A 24,070-nucleotide genomic window follows, 5' to 3' on the forward strand; every position below is an offset into this window, starting at 1 on the left:
AAAATTATTTGTACTTAATTACCTTTAGCCCACTGAAGAACTACAGCTGATACTTAAGTGTCTGAGTGCAGGGCCAAATACATAAATTTATTTGACTGCGTTACTTTTCCCTTTTAATTACCTTTTCTACCACTGCTGTTGTCCCAGCTATTTATTAGTTCATACACTTTACTTCACGTGATGTTGGTTATGTAACTTGTGTGTCTTTATATTCCCACTTTGAGGTATTTTTTAGGTTTATACTCTATCTGTTAAGGACGTGTATTCAATAACCAGTCTGACTATATTCCGTTACAGCCCGCACATTCCTGCCAACCCACTGGCTGCGATCATTAAAGTTCAATAACGATCCACCAGTGCGGTACAGCAAATTACGCATGCGCACACTGAGTTCCAGGGCTTCTAACTGGCGCATGCGTACTTACAAATCCCTAGTACCAGCAGCAGCAGCGATAGTTCAGGTCAGTCAGCCCAGTCAGCAGTCATCCACGCATCTATCTATATTCCCTTTTCTTAAATTAGCCACTTTAAGCTTCGCGATACCGCCCCCAATTTCAGCGTCGGTACGGAGCCGCCAGGCCGGGACAGAGACGGAGAGAGAGGCCTCGGCCATGGAAGCGCTCGGACCAGGTAAGAATTTTAAGAAAATAGAAAACGAGCGGGGAGAGCGAGCCGTGTGTGGGGCGCGTGTGCGCAAATGCGTCGCTTCACTGGGGGCCGCGGCTGCAGCGAGGCCTCGACGCGCTGACGGGAAAACAAACCGAGGCCCAGCCCGAGTATCTGTGTATGTGTTAGTATGACTCTATTTACACTTAGCGGAAGCCACGTTTAATGTTCGTGCGAGGCGGGGGTTGGTGTTTCTGTCGATTATCCAGCAGTGTCTGCGCGGTTTTATTTATCTGAAACACGCACAGCTCGTCGTGTCGGGGCTGGCATTGTGTGAGTGGGGATTTAACTAGGACCTTCCTTCCTCCTTCCTTCCGCGTCGTGGTGTGTTTACGTTGATGTTTGTTCACGATGTGTTTCTTTTTTGGCAACATAACTACGACCCGATTTGTAAACCGGTTCGAGGGCACACGATCCCGTCGAAATCTGACAAAAATATCCTACCTGTGTCAAATCGCCCTTCCTGCTAATACGTCTAAATTTGTACCATCGCCATCAAGAACAGTGCGTCTCTTCGGGCTGCCCTCGTCCGAGAAGACAGCGACGGGTGGAAAACAAAAATAAATGCCAATATAGCACATGTTCCTGGCGTTAAATGAGCGTCTGTGCGTATTTCGTGACACGTTATTTACAGTTTTTAAGCATGTGTGAGACGACAGCAAGTATGAATGGCGCTTTTATCGATCAGATCTGCGGGCCATATTATCCATCTCCTATATGATAACAAAGGCACTTACTTTGCAGCGGTGCAGCCATCTAATGGTAAAGCATGCGGGTGGAAATCCGCACACCACACACCTGTACAGCCGGCGATACGATGCGTTTGTATTGTCACAACATGCAAATGTCTGTTTACCTCCACCACCACCACCACCACCACCCCCCGCACCCCCATACAGAGTCAAACAGCTCTTCATTTTGTTGTGTCCAAAAAAACATGAATGCAGCTTGCAGAGCAGATTACTTTTTTTTGTTTTTGCGATAGTGAAGCAGTGTTTGTGTTGAACCTGTATATCCACACACACATGCTCCAGCAGAAAAGTGGTGACATTAGGAAAACCTCGATGCACTATTGAAGGAGGACTTTTGTTCCAAAGCAGCATTGAAATAAATGTTGAACAAATGCAAGGTGCTTTGTGAGGGTCTGGTGGAATGTTTGTGGCGACAACAATATTGTAAAACCATCCACAGGTGTGTGTGTGTGTGTGTGTGTGTCAGTCAGTGAGCCACGTCAGTCTCGTTGTCACACATAATCAATGCAAGCCATCAGGTTCTTATCCGTGATGACAGCAGCTGCTGCATTGCAAAATTCACCCGATGACTGCTAAGATTACTGCCAGCTGGCTCCTTTTTTTCTTTTTTCTTTTTTTTCAGGGAGAACTGATGTTTAATGAGTGTTTACTTTTGTAAAGTGAAGTGTGGATGTTAGGCTGCGCTTGCAGGTGTTATTTTAGAGGCATTAACAATGTCAAAAGAGGATGCATACATGTGGTTTTGATGAAGTCTGGTGACAGACCTTTTGCACCCACATTGGCCTGCAGATGAATGCACTTTTTTTTTCTTAGTATTAAGTGATGTACTTCCTAAACAATGACAACAATAATCGATATGAGAATTAAGTTTTATTGCTCTTTGAAACTCAAGAGGCTGAAGAGAAACTGACAAACTACAAGTCACAGCGTGCGTTTACCCACTTGAGAACAAAGTGTTCTCAGCCTGGATTTTAATTTAAAAAGTGAATTTGTCATCGTTCAGTGGTGCAGTGAGGGATTTTGTCAGACACAAACACGCTTTTATTCTTTGTATTATAGTGTGACAGTGAACAGGACCCCCAGAGGTTGGGTGTAATAATGTTTTGAAGGCCTGGGGTGCTCAAAACAGCTGCTGTTGTTGTTGTTTTTATCATTATTACTACTACTAGATACAAATGCACAAATGCCAGATTGTGAAAGGAAAGCCATAAATGGAGGCGGACAGACTCTTGAATGGTGTGAACTGAGGCAAAAATGAGACCCCACAAGTTTGAAAAATTTTAACTTCAGCGAGAATTTGAGTGTTACTGAAACATGACTCCACTTCAGCAGAGACACGGGTGCAAAAAGGCAAAAACCCTTAGGAAAATGAAACGACAATAGATAGCCATTACTATTTGGGAACGTTTGATAATGATCTTAGTATAGACTGGTGTTATTTCAGCAAACATCAGTAATGCCAGTCTGGCAATCAACACGCACTGCACAGGAGAACTTTGTGCCTGATGAATGTTGCATAGCGTTTTATCTGAACTCATCTGTCAAAGCCCAAATCAGAATGACACTTTGCTGTGCTGAGGGCTGAATATGTCCTCCATGTGAATGGTCTTGCTCAGTATTTCTGCTTTTCCACAGTCCGATGTAGCACCTTTTAATCCAGGTGATTTGCAGGTGTGGGTGTCAGCGCGCGCCCTGCTCAGTGCTGCTAGTCTCTGACTCATCACCAGGCCAAGCCATCGTCCTCATGCTTAGCTTAAGCCCAGCGGTCTCTCTGCTTGATCACACTGGTTACCAGGGACACGCATAGCATTAGTAGGCTGCACAGTGCACAAGTAGCAAAGTTCTGTGTGCTTTTGGGGGGTACGAGCACAATATCAGTGAAGAAGAAGTATGGGCATGATCTTTGTGCCATGTTGTGTTGCTCCTCGAAGATGCTGGTGGTGAATTTGGATCCAGGCTGAAAGGCGAACTCGGACTACATACTTAAGGAGCAGAAGGACTTGTTGGCCTCCAGTGCATCTGATGTTTTCTGTGCCAGGAAAAGCTAATTTCACTTCCTCTGTGACTCAGAGTAAATGCAGCTCTGTTCCACTTGGAGCAGAAGCATAAAATTATGGAGGAGGCTTGCTTGACGGGCTGTTTAAATCGAGGCCTAAATGCCACCTTTTGCCTAGTTTATAGGGTCTCTTTATGTTGCATCTTGATCAATTTAAATGTTTTATTGATAAGTTATTCTGTTCTAACATCAAGAGGATTCAGACACTTCATGCTAGTCTTCAATAATGATTCACAGACTGATAAGGCTGCTAAAGGGATATGATCAAGCACACTTGGCATAAAATGTTTTCACAAATGTCAGAATATGCTTGTGACATTCATACACCTGACAAGAACTTATGTGCCTTGTAGTATTAGTACTGCAGTATTTCTGATGGGGTGGTACAAAGTACTGAAGTGGTAGATGCTGAAACTTGTTGGTGTCGATCGTCTGTTTTGTTCTGATGTCATTCAGTTAGAGCTGAAACGATTCATCGATTAGATGATGGGAAGAAAAATATTAATTTTCCAAGCAAAAGTATTGAAAAAAGCCACATATTCTCTGATTCAGCTTTTCATTGAGAAGATCTGATGTTGTTCTTTGTCATATCATTGGTATTTGAACATCTTTGGGTTTCTGACTCTTGGTTGAACAAAACAGTTGAAGTCACCTTGAGTTTGTGCCCGGCAATTTTTCACTATTTTTGTTCTTTGACTTGGTGGTTTAATAAGAATTGATCCTTTCTTGCGGCCCCTTGTTTGGTATCAGTTCTACTATTTGTTCTTTCATTTCAGGCGACTCGGTATATTTGTTTCCGTTCCCTCTATTCACTTGTCATTTTGGTTGGGCACAAACTAATCTGAGACGTCGCTGAATGAAGAAACAAACCCAATCATTTAGATTGTACAAGTTAGACTCAGCTGAAGAGACAGGAAATTAATCTGCACCTTTTTCGTAAATCAAATTAACCCTTTCAGGCAAGCACTTCCAGCTTCTCAGTTGCTTTTCTTTGTCTCATTTCATAGTTGGCAGAAATTTTTTTTACGTTCAGCTTTTGGGCAAACAAGCAATTTTGAATACTTTAACTTGGGCTCAATGACTTTTTTTTTTAATACACTGAACAGTTAATCCACTAATCAATAAAATAATTGTTAGACTCATTTGTAATGAAATTAAGTTACTTGCAGACGCAAAACCAAACCAGACACAAAACCCTGGTGGTGGTGTTTGCAGTGTTGACTGTGGCAAGTTGATGGGTTGTGGAGGGAAGGATGAGTTCAAGCATTTCATTGTGAGACTCATTGATAAGTGTAGTAGTGTAGCAGCTGAGGAGGATATACCGTTAAGGTCAAAATTATTAGCCTCCAAGGAGCCTGGGGGACATTTGCCTGAAATTCTGTGCAATGTTTGCATCATTCATAAAGTTTTCTATAGTAAAATATTCATTGATATAAAGGTGCCCATTTGGTACATTTTGGAATTTAGAATAAATCTTCAGGTTTGCTTTATACCAAATGTAGTGAAAACGGAGGCGGCCAAAATTATTAGCCCCCTGAGCAATCACTCGGCATTCTGGAACTCAGAAAGAAGATGGTGAATGTTCACCCTTTAAAGGGGAAGGCTGTACTGCCGTTTCCAAGAGTTTCACAGTGTCTGGAACTCGCATCATTGCAAAGCACAAAGAGACAATCTCTTTTCGAAACAAACCTGGGCGTGGTCAAAACTGCGAGATCTCAAAAACTTAGGAGAGATGTCAGCAAGAATCTCTGCCGAGATGATCGCTGCTTAACTGGCCTCTTCTGGATTTGATGTTTCAACGAAGACTGTTGTGAGGGCTCTTCATCGTGGTGGGCTTCGAGGTTATCGTCCAAGGAAAAACTCCCCTTCTCACACAGCGGCACATCGAAGCCAGATTGAAGTTTTTCCACGAGAATTTGAACCATGGGAATGAGTTTTGGAAGTCTGTCCTTTTGATCTGATTGGACTAAACTTGAGCTGATTGGGTACATGGATGTTGCTTATGTTTGATGAAGGCAGTTCCCACAGTTACACATGGTGGTAGGAGCTTAGTGTTGTGGGGTTGTTTTGCTGCTTCAGGTACAGGGACCCTTGTTCGGGTGCGCGGGACCGTGAAGGAAGATGATTATGTTGAAATTTCGAAGGATGATGTAAAGAAATCTGCTGCCCGTCCAGCTTTAGTTTGCTGCTGGGTCTTCCAGCAAGACGGTGACCCAAAGCATACATTCAAGTTGGTCCAAAACTTTTTGAAAGACACCAGAATAAAGTTCCTGGAGTGGTCCTCACAGCCCCGATCTCAATCCTGTTAAAAATCGGTGGCCGTTCAAGTTGGTGTCCGTGATATTTTGATGAGCAGTAACAATTTGCCGTGGAAGGATGGGCTAAGATCCCTCACCAGACATGTGCCAGCCCAGTTACAAACTGCCATAAGAGGTTGTTGTCACTTGTGAATCAAAAAAGTTACACTATTGCCACTCAGTTATTAGAGGGCTTATAATTTTGACCATGTCATTTTTGTGTTTCAATTCAGCGCATCAGTCAAATATTTTGCTGAAGCGCAGTGGAGAATATAAGAGAGGAAGACCTCATAGTGCACTGGGAAAAAGCCCATGCACGATATCATACAATTCAGTACGCATGGCAGGTCTTAAGGGCTTAAAAAACAAAGAGTTTTGTTACCTCAGATACGGCTTAGAAGATAATAAAAGCCTTAAATACAATTTATCAAAGTCTTAAAATATTTTGTCCTCAATTTTGAGCAAAAATGCTAAACATTCTTTGGTTTTGGCTCCTCCATTTTTGTATTTGCTGCTTTTGTCTTGCTTTTCTGTTCTTCTAAAGTGATTTTCTTTTCATTATTTTCAGACATTTTGTAATAAAAAAAACATGTTCAGTTGAATCAGCATGAAGATAATTGATATTTGCTGGCCTCGTGTGATGAAACTTGTGTTAGCTTTAACTCGCTGAACCCTGCAGAAACCCTGAATGCAGTGTCCTTGTAGTGTGTCTCAGCTTTGTGAAAAGTCAAGCCTGTATTCATTTTAGAGACTGGATGGAAGACGTTTTGACTCAACTGTGTGGTTATTTTGTGGTCATAATGAACTGCGTTTTATTCCAGTATTTTTTTTAATTATTTTTTTTGTTCACCACATGCATGTACAACCGAGGACAAAATGCCTCCATAGATATATTTTCCTGATTGTAAAGCTATCTGTGCATACACTTTAATTAAATTTGAATTGCATTGTGCTTGAAATACTTCACTATGCTCGTGATGCATAATGTGGGATTGCACGCACACACTGTTCAGCTTCCAGCACGGCGTAGAAGACTTAGTACGCCTTTTGTTTCCATCAGTAACAAGGCCAGTAGGACAAAGTAGCGTGAATCATCAGATGATTTTAATCCCCAGTCCTTACAAAGAAAAGCAGAGCTGCAATAAATAGCTACTTATTTGAGACTGTATCCTAAATGTATGATAAAGAATAGCTGAATGATGTCGTAGCCCAGCTAACGGTTTATTTGTATGGAGGAGGAGGAGTGGGGATCAGAAAGCAGGGGAGCTGATTTGGGGCCCAGGCAAGTTGAGGGCATGTTAGGAAGCGTGTTCTCAGGAAGCGATGGGGAGGGTCCCGATTGTCCGTGCTCTCGCGCTTCACTTGCTAACTGGAGCGTGTGGGTGCATGGAGTTCAGGAGGACCCCCGCAGTCCCTTAGCTGTCAGTTGACAAAAGAATTAAGCAGCCTCCTCCAACCTCCTTCAATACCACCAACACAATATTATTTTAACTGTGTTCTTATAGTTTTTTCCTTTTAATAATGCGCTCCATCTTTTGTCTGCTTTTGCCCCAACTAAAATCAGAGAAAAGATGTTTTAAATGCATTCCCTCTTTGAGCGTGTTGCAGACACTCGCGTGAAGCATGGCAGGCCATAACAGATACAGCAGGATTTTGACAGACCCAGCAGGCGTCACAGTGTGCTTCCCTTCCTGCGTGCTGATGTTGATGAGTGGAGATGTATGGGAGTGATGGTTTGTCATTATCAGGTTCGCTTGTATGAAGGCGAAGCCTGAGGTCTTTTGAAGGTGGTGACTTGCATGCTTGAGACATTGTGTTCCCACATTGTCTGCACCTTTTTTATGCTACACATCTGTGTTGAGTACCTGTGTACATGCACATGCATTTAATGCATATTATGTGTATGTGAATGAGATGGATGCGTGTTGGCGTGCTCTGTGCGTAACGGTAATCTCAGACTCTGTGTGCCTCTGCTCCATATGGCCCCACTGCTGTCTGTCTGCGAGGAGCTCGGTCTTTGTCTCGGCGTGAGGGGTGGGCGCCCTGTGTGTCTGGGTGGGGCTGGGGGGGCGGTCTGAAAGATAATTTGAGGTCATTGTTTCGCCAGCCTCTTGTTGACCCATGTAGGTCAGGGGCCAGAGTTGCGGATCAATCAAAGCGTGTAAGTGGGCCTGTGAGGCCATTTTGGTGCATTCAAGCAGGTGTCACTGATGAGATGGTTCGCTACAAGCTTGGCGTTACGCCGCGCACATTCATCATTAAGATTTGACATGTAATTCAAAAATAAGCACCACCCTTTTTTTGAGCATTTAAAATAAATGTCAAAAGTGCTTTATTTGAAGGTTAATTACTTTTTGATCCAGAATTCATGCAGTTTTGACTAAATGTATGATTTCAACATTTTAAAACGTGCAGAATTGTGTCTTGTATGTAAACAATATGTCAATAAAAGCCCTTGTAATAGTCTGAAATGATTTTAATTAATGTGTATCATGTGGAAAATCAGTAATTCTATACCTGACATGGCAGATTTCAGCGTTATCACTTTTCTCTCTCTGCAGGCCCGCCCGCCCCAACCTCTCTGTTTCAGCCTCCGCGGCGTCCCGGCCTCGGCACGGTGGGGAAACCCATCAGGCTCCTTGCCAACCACTTCCAGGTGCAGATTCCCAAGATTGATGTCTATCACTATGATATCGACATCAAGCCTGAGAAACGACCTCGGAGAGTCAACAGGTAAATCTGCAGTGGGGTTTGAGCAGAAAACGCACAAGGGAATTGGATATTAGTGACGCTGAAATGCAAATTAGATCTGTAGCCATTAGAATGTTCAAGGAACAAGAAGTTTGAGATTCTGGTAAATGTAGGGGGGAAAAAACAAGTATTTTTTACACAGGAAGTGTTAGATTATGTGGTTCTTGCTTACCATCCTGTTCCTCCTGTCTTGTAGGGAAGTGGTGGACACCATGGTGCGGCACTTCAAGATGCAGATCTTTGGAGACCGCCAGCCTGGCTATGACGGGAAGAGGAACATGTACACAGCACATCCACTGCCAATTGGGAGAGACAGGGTTGGTATTTCAGAAACTTGTGTATTCAGCATGTACACAAAGAAAAAATCCATGAGCTCTAAAGTTTCAGAAGAGGAGAAATCTTATGTGAACAAGTGTTAAGGTGTTCATAGGGTGAAATTTTCCTTTAACTTTTTCCTTAGCTTTCCTTGTTGGATTCAGCAGAACAATAAGTCTGCCTCCTTTTTAAAAAAAATTAAAAAAATCGTTCTGCTTTGCTATTTCTTTTCACATACTTTCCCCTCGAGTATTTATTGACAATCTCTCCCTGTCACCTGTTTTTCAAACCCTCCTGCCTCATCTTTTGTTTCCGTTTCTCCCTTTGTCCTTCTCCCGTCCCTCCTCTCACCCCTCCCCCATCTGTAGGTGGATCTGGAGGTGACTCTGCCAGGTGAGGGGAAAGATCAGACGTTCAAGGTGTCTTTGCAGTGGGTGTCGGTGGTCAGTCTGCAGATGCTCCTGGAAGCCCTGTCAGGTCACCTTAACGAGGTCCCCGAAGACTCCGTTCAGGCTCTGGATGTCATCACACGGCATCTGCCTTCCATGAGGTACCGACGCTCGTCACCTTCTGCCTTTTCTCAAACACCACCCACATCTTTTTCACGTCTGCTGACAGTTACTTCCTTTCATATTACAGTATATTAGTCTGTATCGCTTAATTCTTAATTTCCTGCTGTCTGGGCTGATCTGGCCGATTATTTTATAAAAAAAAAAAAAAAAAGATTTGAAGATTTCTTTTTTTTGGTATACAGGTATACTCCTGTGGGGCGTTCGTTTTTCTCCCCTCCGGAGGGCTATTACCATCCTCTGGGCGGCGGCAGGGAGGTGTGGTTTGGTTTTCATCAGTCTGTCCGTCCTGCCATGTGGAATATGATGCTCAACATCGATGGTAAGACCTGAGTGCAGCCAATTATTTCATTCATTATAAAACTTGAAAACAGTGACTGTGTTCTGGTGTTGATACACCATATAGACAAAAGTACTGGGACAAAGATCTTTATTATTGAATTCAGGTGTCATATGGGGCCGCTTGACTTCCAGTGAAGGGAAATCTTAATGCTTCAGCATACCAAGACATTTTGGACAATGCTGTGCTTCCAACTTTGTGGAAACAGTTTGTGCACAAAGCAAAGCTCCATAAAGACATGGTTGGATGAGTTTGGTGTGGAAGAACTTGACTGGCCCACTCAGAGTCCTGACCTCAACCCCATCCAACACCTTTGGGATGCACTGGAATGGGGATTGTGAGCCAGGCCTTTTGGTCCAACATCAGTGTCTGACCTAACAAAAATTCCCACAGAAACACTCCAACATGTTGTGGAAAGCTTTCCCAGAAGAGTGGAAGCTGTTAGAGCTGCAAAGCTGTCTGTGTGTTTAGAATGAGATGTCATTAAAGTCCCTGTTGGTGTGATGGTCAGGTGTCCCAATACTTTTGTCTATGTAGTGTATGTGACATACCTGTTGTACAGCATTCTGTATCAGGCTGATATTTGTTGTTAACTGATTAATATCTTGACGCTCTGCCCAGCACGATTTAATGTGTTTGTACGCATGGCTGATAATCATAGTGATAACTGGTTGTGTGGTGAAACAAAAACATCAACTACTGCTTCCTTTTATGCCAAGACAGCAGCAGTAGTTGATGTTCCACTAAATACATCTGCAGCTATGCAACCTGGATAGAGAGCTCGGTGTCCTCGGGTAACAGTTTTATATCGAATATAAAATAAAGAAAATAAATACCTGAGTTTAATTACACTATGTCTCACACAAAACACATCTGCAGGTCTTAAAACTGGTGTTAATGAAATTGAGCTTCCAGGAATGCATTCTCTTGTCTCTCCTATACCTCAAATGTAATTTCCACAACAGTGCATCCACTTGCATGTGTCTTGTCATTCACAGGGCTTTTTGTCAGTTGAAATTGTAAAACTCTGTATTTCGCAAGACGTTTTTGCCCTGAATTCAGTTCCTGAATCTGAGAGCCAAACGGCAGTTGAGATGTCCAACAAGATATAAAAATAACCAAAACAAAACAGAAGGCTCTTTTGTCATATAATTGCCCTTTAATTTATATCCATATGTTTTAACTGAACTAAAATGGTTTTGCACGCTGTGCTGTAACCACTCATTTTTCACCACGTGTGGACCATCAGTGTGGAAAGATGTTGAGCAGTTGATGCTGATGAGGTCCATCAGGGCTGCGAGAAGATGCTCACTGCCGCGCCGTCGCCCTCGTGGACTCACCGGCTTGTTTGTGATTATTGTTTTCACGGGAGTGATTTGCAGAGTAATACCATATCTGTTCCACCCCTCAGTGTCTGCGACAGCCTTCTACCGTGCTCAGCCTGTGATAGAGTTCATGTGCGAGGTGCTGGATATACAGAACATCAACGAACAGACCAAACCCCTCACTGACTCGCAGCGCGTCAAATTCACCAAGGAAATAAGAGGTGAGCGCACAGACACAACACGCCGCCATTTACTGACCGGTGAATCGGAGCCAACGTTAACAGACAGGCACGCAGCGTCTGTGACTCACCGTGTGTCAGGTTCACCACAGAGCTCACAGAAAGGTGTGGGCACATGCATGTTTGTTTTTTATGCAGTGTGTTAGAACTACAGGATCTACACCCACTGCTGACACATAATCATGCCGTATACCCGCCACACATACGGTACACGCTGCTTAACCCACACTGATGCTCAACACTTGCTCTTAACCCCTCATTGTGACAAAGGATTGTGTTTTCTGCCTTTTCAGCACGGGCTGAGCTGCCTCAGATCAGAAAATATGTCCATGACGTTCACACCCGTTCAGAATTTTTCTATGCAGGAAATATTTCTATTCCACTCGGCTCCCGTCTCTGTTTGTCTTCTTCACTTCTGTTATTGTAAACACACAACGAAGCACAGATTTCATGTCGTTTCGAACCAGGCAGTTGGGAATTTCTGCTGCACATTTTCTTTGACACATGTAAGCTCCCTCAAATCTCCTCTCCTTTTTGGTGTGTGTTTTGAGCCGAGTTGTGACGAATGTGTTGAGGGGGAAACTGCAAAGAGCTGAAACACTTTGTACACAACCAGCTGCCTTGTCAAGATTTGTCTTTATCATGGCTCTGGAAAAACAGCAGTCAAGGAACAGAAGAGTGCAATGTCGACATGCTAAACTTTATGTCAAAATATTTGAAACTGCAGTTGGTCAGACAATATTACTGCCTCTTCACGACTACATCCTTTCACGCGTGTTTTTGAACAGGCTTGAAAGTCGAGGTCACACACTGTGGTCAAATGAAGAGGAAGTATCGCGTGTGCAACGTAACGCGCCGTCCTGCCAGCCACCAAACGTGAGTGTGGTTCGCCCTTCAGTTTGTTCACCCTCTTGTTTCAGCAAGGTCAACAAATGTGTTGCATAATGTACCAAAAAGTCATAAAACTGTAAGAACTTTTAACACTTACTCCAAACTTTGCTCATATTTTTCCTTTTTGTGTTTTTGTTTTACATGCTCTTTTGGGCTTGCTTCACCCCCCACGTCTCATTTATCCACAGGTTCCCCTTACAGCTTGAGAATGGCCAAGCCATGGAGTGCACAGTAGCTCAGTATTTCAAGCAGAAGTACAATCTGCAGCTCAAGTATCCACACTTACCCTGCCTGCAAGTAGGGCAAGAACAGAAGCACACCTACCTTCCCCTGGAGGTGAGAAAAAACCTGCTTTGGATGCTTAAATGTCATTATTTTAGTGTAGAATCCAACGATTAACATTCCCTTTTCCTTAATTCACTCTGCAGTTTCTCTTATCTGATTGAGTTTTGTTCAAGTAATGAAATGTTTCTTCCTGCTCTCTGTAGGTCTGTAACATAGTAGCAGGCCAGCGCTGTATCAAGAAACTGACAGACAACCAGACATCCACCATGATCAAAGCTACAGCTCGCTCAGCCCCCGACAGACAGGAAGAGATCAGCAGACTGGTGAGTGTTGTTTCCCTCTTCGGGTGGGAATAAGAAAGGCAGCTGGAGCCTTTCACATTTTGGTTAATTTCCTATAAGGGCTTGTATTTTTTCCACTCACAGCCACGGCTATGAACTCAGTGTCGCCTAAAGAGAGACAAAGACAAATCAACTCAGCGTCGTTCTGCAAGCAAAGTTTTGTCTCGTTCTTTTTCTTTCCATGTCTGATTTCTTCTCTAATTCTGCCCCTTTAATTTCTGTTCCCTTCCTAGGTCAAAAGTAACAGCATGGTCGGGGGGCCGGACCCTTACCTGAAAGAATTTGGCATTGTGGTGCACAATGACATGACAGAAGTGACGGGGCGTGTTCTCCCAGCACCCATGCTGCAGTATGGGGGCCGGGTGAGTACAGACACAGGGAGGGACTGTGGAAGGGTGAGTACTGGGCACGGGTCACACTCTGTGGGGGGCGCAAGCCAAACTGGGATTGCATTGGGTGGGTGGGTTTGGGCATGAATGCGGGGACATCAGGGGAAGGATCCAGGTTTAACAGGGTATTTCTGAACAAATTAGAAATCAGTGATTATTGGAATCCATTTCGAGCTCATGCTCTTTCACTAAATGATATGGGGTTGCAAAGTGGGAGGAAGTATTTCAGGCTCCCTTGGCTGGGAAAGAAAAGTCCCGCTTCATTTTCTCCCTAGACAATATGAGGTGACTCACTGTTGGAGCACTTCTTCGGCCTGGATGGATCACATTCCTGCGGTTGAGTCATCGGTACAAAAGATGAACAACTGAGTTAGAAAAAATATCTGGTTGCTTTAAAAAGAAAGTTGAGGGTTTCCCACTAGCTGTGCACAGGCAGCGGAGGAGGTGGAGTGAAATGTCCATGCGGGTGAGGGTCTTCACGTCGGAGAAAATAATTAATTCGGTGGGTGGCGTTGGATGATTTACGTGTCCATGTGGATTTCGGATGACGTCGGAGCCAGTCTGCACATCACTTCTGTTACACATGAACTGATGATACAATCTGCAGGTTAACAGAACTCACTTTTTAAATCTAGATGAATCCCTGCGGCGGTGTTTTGCCTCTGCTGCACCTGCACAGTGTTATGAAGCGTTCTGATGTGTGCATCCGACTGGCATTTTCTCCATAGCAACAGCAGTCGAGGATCGTGGGTATTGTAGTATTTTGAGATGTCTGCCAAACTGGCGGATGAAATGAAGCTGTAATAATTCAAATCGGGTAGCCAGAAACTGATCCTGGAGCCTCTTGTGTTTCTTTCTTGAGTAAAATTTGAGGGTGGCATTGAAAGAAGCTCAAAATTGGAATAGACAATATGGGGAAAAAACGGACAACAGGCGACTCCTCCAGCTTTGCAGCTCTGTATGCCGAGTTGAACTGCTGCTGGTTCACTTGGTGACTTAAATTAAGATTAAGATTTTCTTTATTGTTCCACAGTGGGTAAATTCACACTGTTAACATTCACATTGTTAAATATCTGCAGACCTGTAAGACCTGGAACTTGCCCTGTGTTTTAATCCTGTGGTGGATCTCAACAGTCTGTTAAGTGCATCTCTTTTCATACTCATTCCCTTCTCAAACATAACTTTTAAATGTGTACACGAAGCAGTACACGCAGATAAAAGCCTGGCTTTTCACCTGTTGCGTTCACTGGAGGAATAGAGATGAGGAGCGAGTCGCTGCAGACTGCCGAGATCAACTCTCTGAATCTCAAATCGGCTGTCTAGGGAGATCTGAACGGGAGGTGCATACGGACCATTTTGGAGCAGACTCCTAATGGATCTGAAAGATGATCATTTGCATCCAGCTTGTCAACAGAAGATATAACTGGGAGTATTTTTGCTGGACAAGAAATCTGCCTTCATCCCCTTATTTGTTTTTAAATACAGACCTTTCACTCCTACATTACTGCCTGGCTGTTAGGCGTGAGAAGCTGAGCTGAGATTCAAGGATTGTGTGTGAGGGGTGAAAGAAAAAGGCTGGAGGACGATAAGACTCGTAGCCACCCGGCATTAATGAAAAACCTGTCTAAGTGATTGGGTTTTAAAGCCTGTGGTGTGAATGTGAAACTTCATCTCCCTTCTGAAAATGAAATATAAATACTACAGGTGCAGGAATATAACACCCCATTCATAGGCAGTGAATGATTCTGCTGAGATTAGATGAAACTTTAATGATCCCTGTGGGTATGTTGGCACAGTTTATGTGCCAGCTTTTTTCCCCTCATCGCTCTCTGCTTTATTTACAATTGTTCTTCACAGAATTACAGGAGATTGTTGCCTGAAAAAATTAGTCTCATGTACCAGTGCCAAGCTTAGATCTCTTTTATTGGCTGTCTGAGCTATACGTTGTTTAATTTGCCAAAGATCCTATCACAGCGCTCCCTTTCTGAAAGGCTTGGCCGCTCGCCTGCTGGGATATCGAGTCTAATCGGCTTCCAGTGAAATGCCCTTAAATGTAGACTGGAAGCTTTTCCCATTTGAATGAATGAATGAATTACACGCACACACACACACCTTTCATTTTGAGATGGCACGCTCATGTGGGTGCACATGCAAAGTATTTGCAGAAACAAAAATGAAATCTCCCCAAAGTGAGTGTATGCACAGCATGTGAGATGGGAAAAGCAGCAGTCTGTTTCACATCTAACTGCGATGAGTTGTTTTGCATATTACTGATAACAACCTGTAATTTGTAAGAGAGTTTTAAAATCCTGAAACTTTTATCATGTTGAAGATATTCTTTTCCTTGTAATGACATGTTCTTAATTTTCTTGGCAAACCGCTCTCCAGTGCTTCATTGTGGTCACTTTCGGAGAATAAAAGCTCTTAATGGCCTTTGGCAAATCTCGTTAACTTAATTGAAAGCCACCGCTGTTTGAATTTGTATTCTCAACCACAGTCGAGGTGGGAGCACTCACCTAATGATGTGTCTTTGAGTAGATCTGCTGGTCATGTCAAGACGCAGGCTGTAAAACCAGGATGCATTTGTGTGATAACAAGATGTTTTTCCTCCCCTAAAGGAAAGGCGAAGCTGAGCACAGACCACATGTCTAGTGAAGATTAATGCTTCACGTGCAGTATAGCACAGCACATAAAATAACATGATACAGTAAAATGTATAAAACCAGCCTGAAGCCATTAAATGTGCGTAGAATATTTTGTACAGTGTCACGATGCATTAGGTTTGTGTGTGTATGTGGTAAGAAAATCAAAATGTGGGTTGGCTCATCCAGCCGGGGGGTTGACTAAGAGAGTAGGGTCTCTCTCCGCAGAATAAAACCGTGGCTACGCCCAACCAGGGCGTGTGGGACATGAGAGGGAAGCAGTTCTACGCCGGCATCGAGATCAAGGTCTGGGCTGTGGCCTGCTTCGCTCCTCAGAAACAGTGCCGAGAGGACCTGCTCAAGTGAGTCAAGGCATCTGCTGATGTGTTTGGCTTTGTGATGAGACCTGTACCTGAAGTGGATCCCCCGATTCCCCCTCTGGCTCCACCATTGAAATTAACTTATGTTGTTTTCAATGACCAATGACTTTTGTTTTTTTCTTAGACTTTCATGTCTCCCACTGGATGAATTTGTCAGTCCCTTAACTTTTCTTCTCGCACCATCAGCTTAATCTTGGTGCATTAGCATTATTGTTGTAAACCTGTTGTTGCTTTGAGCTAAATGCTAAGTACAGCCTCACAAAGCCGTTATTGTGGCTGTGGACGCCTACGTCTTGCTCGTGTTTACTGCTAAATATAGCCCACATTTGGGAGATAATCGCGCAGTTAAGCTCTTCTCGTTTGTGACTCGTGACTGTGTTTGTGTTTTTGTCTGTGTGCTCTGAATTTGGAAAAGACAGACAAACTTGTTGATTTCTGATGAGCATGTAATTCTTTTCAATAGGAGCTTCACTGACCAGCTGCGAAAGATCTCCAAGGACGCTGGGATGCCCATTCAAGGCCAGCCGTGTTTCTGTAAATACGCCCAAGGGGCTGACAGTGTGGAGCCCATGTTCAAACACCTCAAGATGTCGTATGTGGGTCTGCAGCTGATCGTGGTCATCCTGCCTGGTAAAACTCCAGTCTACGGTAAGAAAGTCGTGATTTTGTATTTTAGTGGATGAGTGAAAAGATTTTTAGGTGTGAGGATGGAACAGAGGAATAGAGACGCACATGTATTGGTTTTTAATCTGAATTTTTTTGAGGATATTTATGTTTGGCTGTCTGTTTTCGTCCACAGCTGAAGTGAAGCGAGTGGGGGACACCCTGCTTGGCATGGCAACCCAGTGTGTTCAGGTGAAGAACGTAGTGAAGACGTCCCCTCAGACCCTCTCCAACCTGTGCCTCAAGATCAACGCCAAGCTGGGAGGCATCAACAACGTCCTGGTGCCTCATCAGAGGTCAGCGTGATTTCGCTTTCACAGCCCAGATGGAAGTCTGGAGAGATTCTTGGCTTTCGATCTGTGTGGATTGTTCAGATGTTTTCTGAATACGAATACTCCCCTGGTAATCATGTGGTCAAGAGCAAAAAAGTGTTAGTAATAACACAGCTTTGCATATTGACATCTGAATCTTTTTGTCTCCCCTCACATCATCGTCACATAAATGTCTTCATAGTTGCGCTTTTCTTCGCCAAGAAATCGAATTAGAAATGTGAAGTACGGGCCTGTGAAGCTCTCTCTTCTTTCTTTTGTGTGTCCGTTCTTTGGTTCAGGCCCTCTGTGTTCCAGCAGCCCGTCATCTTCCTGGGTGCAGACGTCACACACCCTCCAGCAGGTGATGGGAAGAAGCCGTCCATTGCGGCGGTGGTGGGCAGCATGGACGGCCACCCCAGCCGTTACTGCGCCACAGTGCGAGTCCAGACGTCTAGACAGGACATGTCCCAGGTAACATGTGTGAACAGTCCAGATTTTCATACTGTTGACAAATTGTTGATTTGTACTTGTGGTAATTTAGAAATTCCTATAAAATAAGTCTGTTGTTTCAGATTTTTAATTCAGTGCTTTGCTGTGATCCGGTCAACATGATCAAGATCAATTATTACTAATTTAACACAGCTTTCGGTTAACGGCACCCTCCTCATTTTTTTTGAGTTTCGATCATTTGCTGTTGTCACTTTTAGGAGCAGCTCTTCAGCCAGGAGGTCATCCAAGACCTGACCAACATGGTGCGGGAGCTTCTCATCCAGTTCTACAAGTCCACACGCTTCAAGCCCACACGAATCATCTATTACCGCGGCGGCGTGTCAGAGGGACAAATGAAACAGGTGAGAGATCAGCAGTATTTCTCAGTTACACCAGTTATTTACTTTCTGCTGTTTATCCACGATTTTGCAACCCCAAATGTGATCTAATAGGCAGGAATGGCAGCTGTGATTCATTATGAGCGGAGGCTGTCAAAACCTTAATTTAAGGATGAGACCACAAACGGAATAAATCAGAATAAATTAAAATGTGAAATAAAGATGGAAACACTCTGTGCCGTATTAGTAGATCAAGAGAACATGTTGCATAGGATACCCTTTTGTATGATTGTTCTTGTTGTATCAGGTGGCATGGCCGGAGCTGATAGCAATCAGGAAGGCCTGCATCAGTCTGGAGGAGGATTACAGGCCCGGCATCACCTACATTGTTGTTCAGAAACGTCACCACACTCGCCTCTTCTGCTCTGACAAAGCTGAGAGGGTACGTAGGAGTTCACTCTGATATGTGGCGTTTAATTGCTTTCTGTTGTACAGCATCACACTGTGGGAGTCTTGATCACAATCTTGCCGATCCTCCCCTGCAGGTTGGGAAAAGCGGTAACGTACCGGCCGGCACCACAGTGGACAGCACCATCACACACCCGTCCGAGTTCGACTTCTACCTGTGCAGCCACGCTGGGATTCAGGTGAGGGGTTCGTGTTCATGCACTTCTGTGTGCTTCTGCGGTAAAAGAGATGTTTCAGCAACTCGTCGCAGTTCTCATTTACAGTGTTGAAATGCTGTATGGATTTGGCACATTTAGACACGGAAAAATAGAAATTATGGTCACAGTCGTTACTTCAGGGGATACTGTCCTCAAGGGTGCAGTAATTTCGCTCTGTGGTTGCCACAGTAATGATGTCTAATTGACAATAAACAGCCAGAATTGGATGCTTCTTCGACCCATCAGATGGTTTGGCTGTTATTTAAAGTGATGCGCTCCCCACAAACTGTCTTTTCAACATGAAATACTTGTCCCTTCAAATTTAAAAGGTCGCTGTAAAAATGTGGAAACAAACTTCACTGGTTTGTTAAACATGATAACATTCGCTCTTCAGTTTGGACAGGAGAACTTAGCTGTGCTGAAGGAAGGAACATAAAGTAATTTCTGTATGCAGGTAGAGATTAAGACCAACAAACACGCCTCGGGCAGGTGTCAGGTGTGCAAACCGCACCTGATCCCAAGCGTCACAAAAATATTTGTTAGTTTTGAGACTCCAAGTAAGTATATTGCGCTTTATCACATATAACATGAAACTCTTTTCCATGAGCAGTCACCATACTGAACACACACACACATACACTAACCACACACACCACTCTGACCTGACGTGTGTGAAGTACGGCTCTGCATCCATCCATAGACAATATTTATATTCATATTAACGCTCTGTTTCTATTTTTCTACTTACTTGCACTTTATTGTATTTTATTCTTATTTTATCTCCACTATTTATATATACTTAAATTTATATGTAGAATAACACCACTCTGCGGCTGCTACAATTTCGTTGTATTCCTTGTACAATGACAATAAAGGTTTCTGATTCTGATTATCGGCACCGTGCTGACGTGTCACGTGTTATCTTCGCCCCATCCTCAGGGAACCAGTCGTCCCTCCCACTACCACGTCCTGTGGGATGACAACTGTTTCACTGCCGACGAACTGCAGCTCCTCACCTACCAGCTGTGCCACACCTACGTCCGCTGCACGCGCTCCGTCTCCATCCCAGCACCAGCCTACTACGCCAGACTAGTGGCCTTCCGAGCCCGCTATCACCTGGTGGACAAAGACCACGACAGGTGAGGCCGCCCTGAATATCTGCGGCAGGTCTGGCTGTGTTTGAGCTGGACCAAACCCAGTGTGTGAATGTGTGCTGGTGTTTAAAATGCGTTAAGATGTGGAAATGTTTTCTGGCGGTTCCGACTTGGAGTGATGATGGTAGAAATGCGGGCTAGGGAAACTAGAGGGGAGATTCCCGTTCCCATCCCTCCATTTCCTGCCTTTTTGTGATGTGATATTGTCCCTGACAGTCAAAGTGAACCCTGCGTCTCTCTTGTGTTGCAGTGCTGAAGGCAGCCATGTGTCGGGTCAGAGTAACGGCCGGGACCCCCAGGCGCTGGCCAAGGCAGTTCAGATCCACTATGATACCCAGCACACCATGTACTTCGCCTGAGCTAGCAAGCACATCAGCCAGTCCACCCACAGCTTTCTCCCTTTTATTTTCCTGTCTTTTTTTATCTCTTATTTGCCAGTCTCTCTCTTTCTCTCCTTGTAGTCTGTCTCTTTGTCTTCACACTCAGTCTGCTCATTGTTTTTGTTTTTTGTTTTGTTTTGTTTTGTTTTTTTTAAATCTACACCAAAGCGGCTCTCGGTCGAGGGGAAATCTACTGTATCCTGATGTCCAGCAGGTTTTTGTTTCCAGGAACAATCTCCAACCAGCGTTCCCACTTGAGCCGCCTTTCAAACCAGCAATCCAGCACTGCAAACCCTGAGGGCTTCCGGTGCACAAAACAAGAAAACAAACAAAAAAAACAAACAAAAAAGCAAACCATACACACATACTACAAGTTGAGCCATTATTTTGCGTTTGTTTTTATTCTATTTGAATGTCTGCACTCTTGTGTTTGTAAGATACACTGAGCGAGGGAGTGGATTGGCACAGTCTGTGTCGGCGCAGCTCTTCAGCTCTCCCAGCTAAGCAGGACTCTTATCTACTTTTACCTCAAAGCCCCTTTGGGCGAAATCTGTCACAAGGTCTTGGGTTTATTGGGTGGTGGGGAGGGAACTCTACAGGAAAAGAGATGGAGGGGAGTCGACCTTTTGAGAATGAGATGATCTATATATATATACATATATATACACACATATATTTTTTTTTTCCTTTTTATGAGCGTGTGTTTTAACTTTTTCTCCTTTACCGTCTTTTACAAGCGAGGTGACCTGGGTGTCATGCCCATTACTACTTTCCTCCCATCTTAGCGAAGAATACGCAGATCTGTGTGCGTGTGTGTGCATCTCTGTATATACGTGTACTGCTGTATGAGAGTGCGTTTGTGTGTGCATGTGTGTTTCATGGCAGGCCACTGAATTGTAAAGGGAAATCAAGGAGATAACTGCTGTAAATGCCTCAGATTTGTTTTTATATTCACACATACAGTACGTATAAGCATATATTTACATCTATAGAGCAACTGAGACATATGACTTAAAACAGGCCTCGCAGAGGCTGGTGTGGGTATTTGTAGCAGTCCTGGCTCACTTATTGATTGAAATGCTTTTGAATTACATTTTGAATGTGTGGGATCGGCACCTCCGGGAGCCAGCTGCTCCCCTTGTGCCTCAAAACATCACCGAGTCCCAGGAAGAAAACAAAAGTGGTTTTAATCCATTTCAGCGGTAAATGATGTCAGGTCTGACGTGTAGCAGTAGCAACCGTGGTCTGGCCTGTGACTGGCTCAGCATTGGGACCTGTTGAATGGCTGAAAGCATTAAACAGAGTTTGGTCTTATCAGCCCTGCGTTCTGTATGAAAAGCAGGATCTTATTTTTTCTTTGGACCTGATTATCTGAATGATTATGATGATGCGGCTGGACTTTTCTTTCTCTTTTTCCTCTTCTTTTTGTAGTAGTTTCAAGGGCCGGAAACAAACATAGTTTTTGAGGTTTCCCTTGTTAATACTGGCCAATTCATTGCACTGACCCGGGACGCTAGGCAAGCAACAGAGGGCACTCTCAATCTCTCGTACCTTTATGCATTTATACATACGAATCAACAAAGCAGATTTGTAAAAGTTTAATATAAGATGTTTTGTGGTTATCTTAAAAGCTGTTGTTTAGAAGTAGTGGTTTACCATTGATGTTGTTGTTATCGTTGTTGTCAATGTTGTTACTATTGTGATGAAATTTTACGGTTGGCAGCAAAGCCAGTTATATAGTTACTAGTGTGACTTCAGGAATAGACTTCAGTTGTTGAGCTGCAGGTTAAGGGGCTTAAAGCTTTTGTGATTGACATTTTCTTTTTGTAGCATTCTGGTTAACGGTGAGAAGATGGTCGGCCCCAGGATGGTTGAATTCATGCTTCCTCTGTAGGTTTTTGAGGCTCTGACTGGTAGAGCAGATCTGCCGCTGTGTGCATCACTCAGTGGGTGTCGACTGGTTTCGATGAGTTTGATGGAGACAATCGGGAACTGTAATCAGAGTGAACCCAGACGAAGGGATTTGATAAAAGCGGTCTGCGTGGGCAATGAGTTTAATTTTTAGACCTTTTTTTTAAAAAAAAAACAAAAAAAAAGTTTCTATTATTGTGTATTTGAAGTATACCCATCTTAAAGTCTCTCTTTGACGGTGTTTGTTTCATATTTTTATGCATTTTTAACACTGGATTAAATGAATTGACAGTAAGCATAAGCACTGCCCTCGGACCCCCCTGTACGAACACTCTGCAGGCTGTTGCCATGGAAACCGCAGTGACAGCCGTCATGCGCCGTGGCGACAGTTGCTCGAGTGGTGCCCCCTGGTGCTGGAAAGAGGTAATGGAGAAAGGGTCGACGTGCACGCCTCATCGGGGGGGGACAGCTCAGTGAAAGCCCTTTTGTAATAAACCACCCGTAAAGCTGCAGGTTTACTACGAATGAGTTTGAGCACCTGCCTGCTGAAGGCGTGGACGTTGGCATCGGCGAGGAGCAGGAAGTGGTTGTGGACCGGGGGGGGGCGGATTTGTTAGGGTGTTGTCCAGGCATTGCATGCAATAAGTTTAACTCTTTGTTTAAAGGGGGCAGATCGGTCTTTTAAAAAGTGCACTAGTTTTACAAAGCCAAGCGGGCTGTGATTTAAATATTCATCTGGCATCTCTAATGGGGAATGGTTTAATGATATGATGATATCCTTCACAATATTTAAGCTCCAGTCAGATCAGCGATCACTCCCTGTTTTTGTAACATGACATGACATTGCAAAGCAATATTAACCCAGTTCTAGTTTTCAAACGTGGAAAAGCTATAATTCTACTCATTGTGGTTGTTGGTCTACTCTCGCAATTGTGTCTGTACTTCTTTTGGTTTTTATTTTCAGTTAATTTTATTTGCTTGTATCAATCAGTGGGAATGTGCATTTGGTGGAATAGTTATGTAGGCTTTAGACAATTTTCTTTTCAAGTAACAAAATGTAGACTTTGCTCGCCTGCATGCCAGAGTATTGTCCTTTAAAAAAGAAAAAAAAAAAAGATTTAAAAAAAAAAACTTTTTGGAATCATATTTATTATGAGAAGAAAAAATATAAACGCTTTTTTTTTCTTTTTTTTTGGTAAATGTTTATGAATTTAGTGGGACTGTTTTAGGCTAGCAATATTTGTCCAGTCTCTCGAAGATGCATTTAAAAGATTCCTACACAAATGTCAGTAATTTGGGAGGTACACTCTGTTTCCTGAGGCGGGTGTGGCCGGTCAGGTCTTTGCGTTGCGTTCAAATTCAAACGAGGTACTTTCTTCAAACGCGGACCCGTGAAAGACCTGACCCGCCCCCCCTCCGCCTCGTCTTTGCCAGGTTACTGCAGCGAGCGCTCACTTTGTCTCCTCGTTCCTGGTTTGTACCTGTGGCCACGCCTCTTGGTGAGGGCTCTCCTGTCTCCATGGCAACTCTGCTGACCCCTCGCAAATGCACTTCCTCTTTGTGAAGGGGTCCCCATGGCATCAGCGGAGCAGGATTACCTCTTTTTAATCTTTTTAAAGAAAAAAAAAAAAACAGTCCACAATTGTTTCTGTGCCCCAATAGAAAGAGAGCATGAATTATTTTTAAATTCCTCTCACTTTGATATATTGTTATACCTTAAAGGATTTGTAATTTGACATTGTGTATTGTGTATTTTTATTTTTGCTTTTTTTGGTTCCTTTTTTTGGGGGGGGGGGTTGTTATAGCTCTGCTCTTCTTCTTCTTCTTTTTTTTCTGCTAGCAGTCTCTGAAGCTGTGTGTGATTCGTCCAATAGCAATAAGACTCACAGAACCAGAACATTCCAGTTCTGTGACTGGGAAT

At 43.6% G+C, this 24,070-nt stretch overlaps 1 protein-coding gene across 4 annotated transcripts; it reads left to right on the forward strand.

The window, feature by feature from the left end:
- The first annotated feature begins 431 nt into the window (after nt 1-431).
- Nucleotides 432-23,814, forward strand: ago4 (argonaute RISC component 4). Of its 4 annotated transcripts, none has more exons than XM_046418387.1 (19): nt 432-630; nt 8,333-8,504; nt 8,719-8,839; nt 9,206-9,387; nt 9,592-9,728; nt 11,158-11,292; nt 12,099-12,186; nt 12,390-12,537; nt 12,690-12,809; nt 13,061-13,222; nt 16,072-16,220; nt 16,702-16,886; nt 17,038-17,197; nt 17,512-17,683; nt 17,920-18,063; nt 18,347-18,481; nt 18,585-18,686; nt 19,644-19,843; nt 20,109-23,814. In XM_046418387.1, the coding sequence occupies exons 1-19, from the start codon at nt 612-614 to the stop codon at nt 20,215-20,217; spliced, it is 2,640 nt and encodes an 879-aa protein (XP_046274343.1). In that variant the 5' UTR covers nt 432-611; the 3' UTR covers nt 20,218-23,814. The 4 variants fall into 4 exon arrangements, with proteins under 4 accessions (XP_046274343.1, XP_046274344.1, XP_046274345.1 ...); XM_046418388.1 differs by having other exon boundaries at nt 16,087-16,220; XM_046418389.1 differs by having other exon boundaries at nt 13,061-13,189.
- The last annotated feature ends 256 nt before the right edge of the window (nt 23,815-24,070 follow it).

The sequence above is a fragment of the Scatophagus argus genome, chromosome 17 (genome assembly GCF_020382885.2).
Source record: "Scatophagus argus isolate fScaArg1 chromosome 17, fScaArg1.pri, whole genome shotgun sequence".
NCBI lineage: Eukaryota > Metazoa > Chordata > Actinopteri > Scatophagidae > Scatophagus > Scatophagus argus.

Excerpts from the sequence above, each read along its gene's own strand:
- ago4 (XM_046418387.1), top strand. Across the intron at positions 17,198-17,511 it reads GTCCTGGTGCCTCATCAGAG|GCCCTCTGTGTTCCAGCAGC; the intron begins GTCAGCGTGATT and ends TCTTTGGTTCAG. Across the intron at positions 18,064-18,346 it reads CAGAGGGACAAATGAAACAG|GTGGCATGGCCGGAGCTGAT; the intron begins GTGAGAGATCAG and ends TTGTTGTATCAG.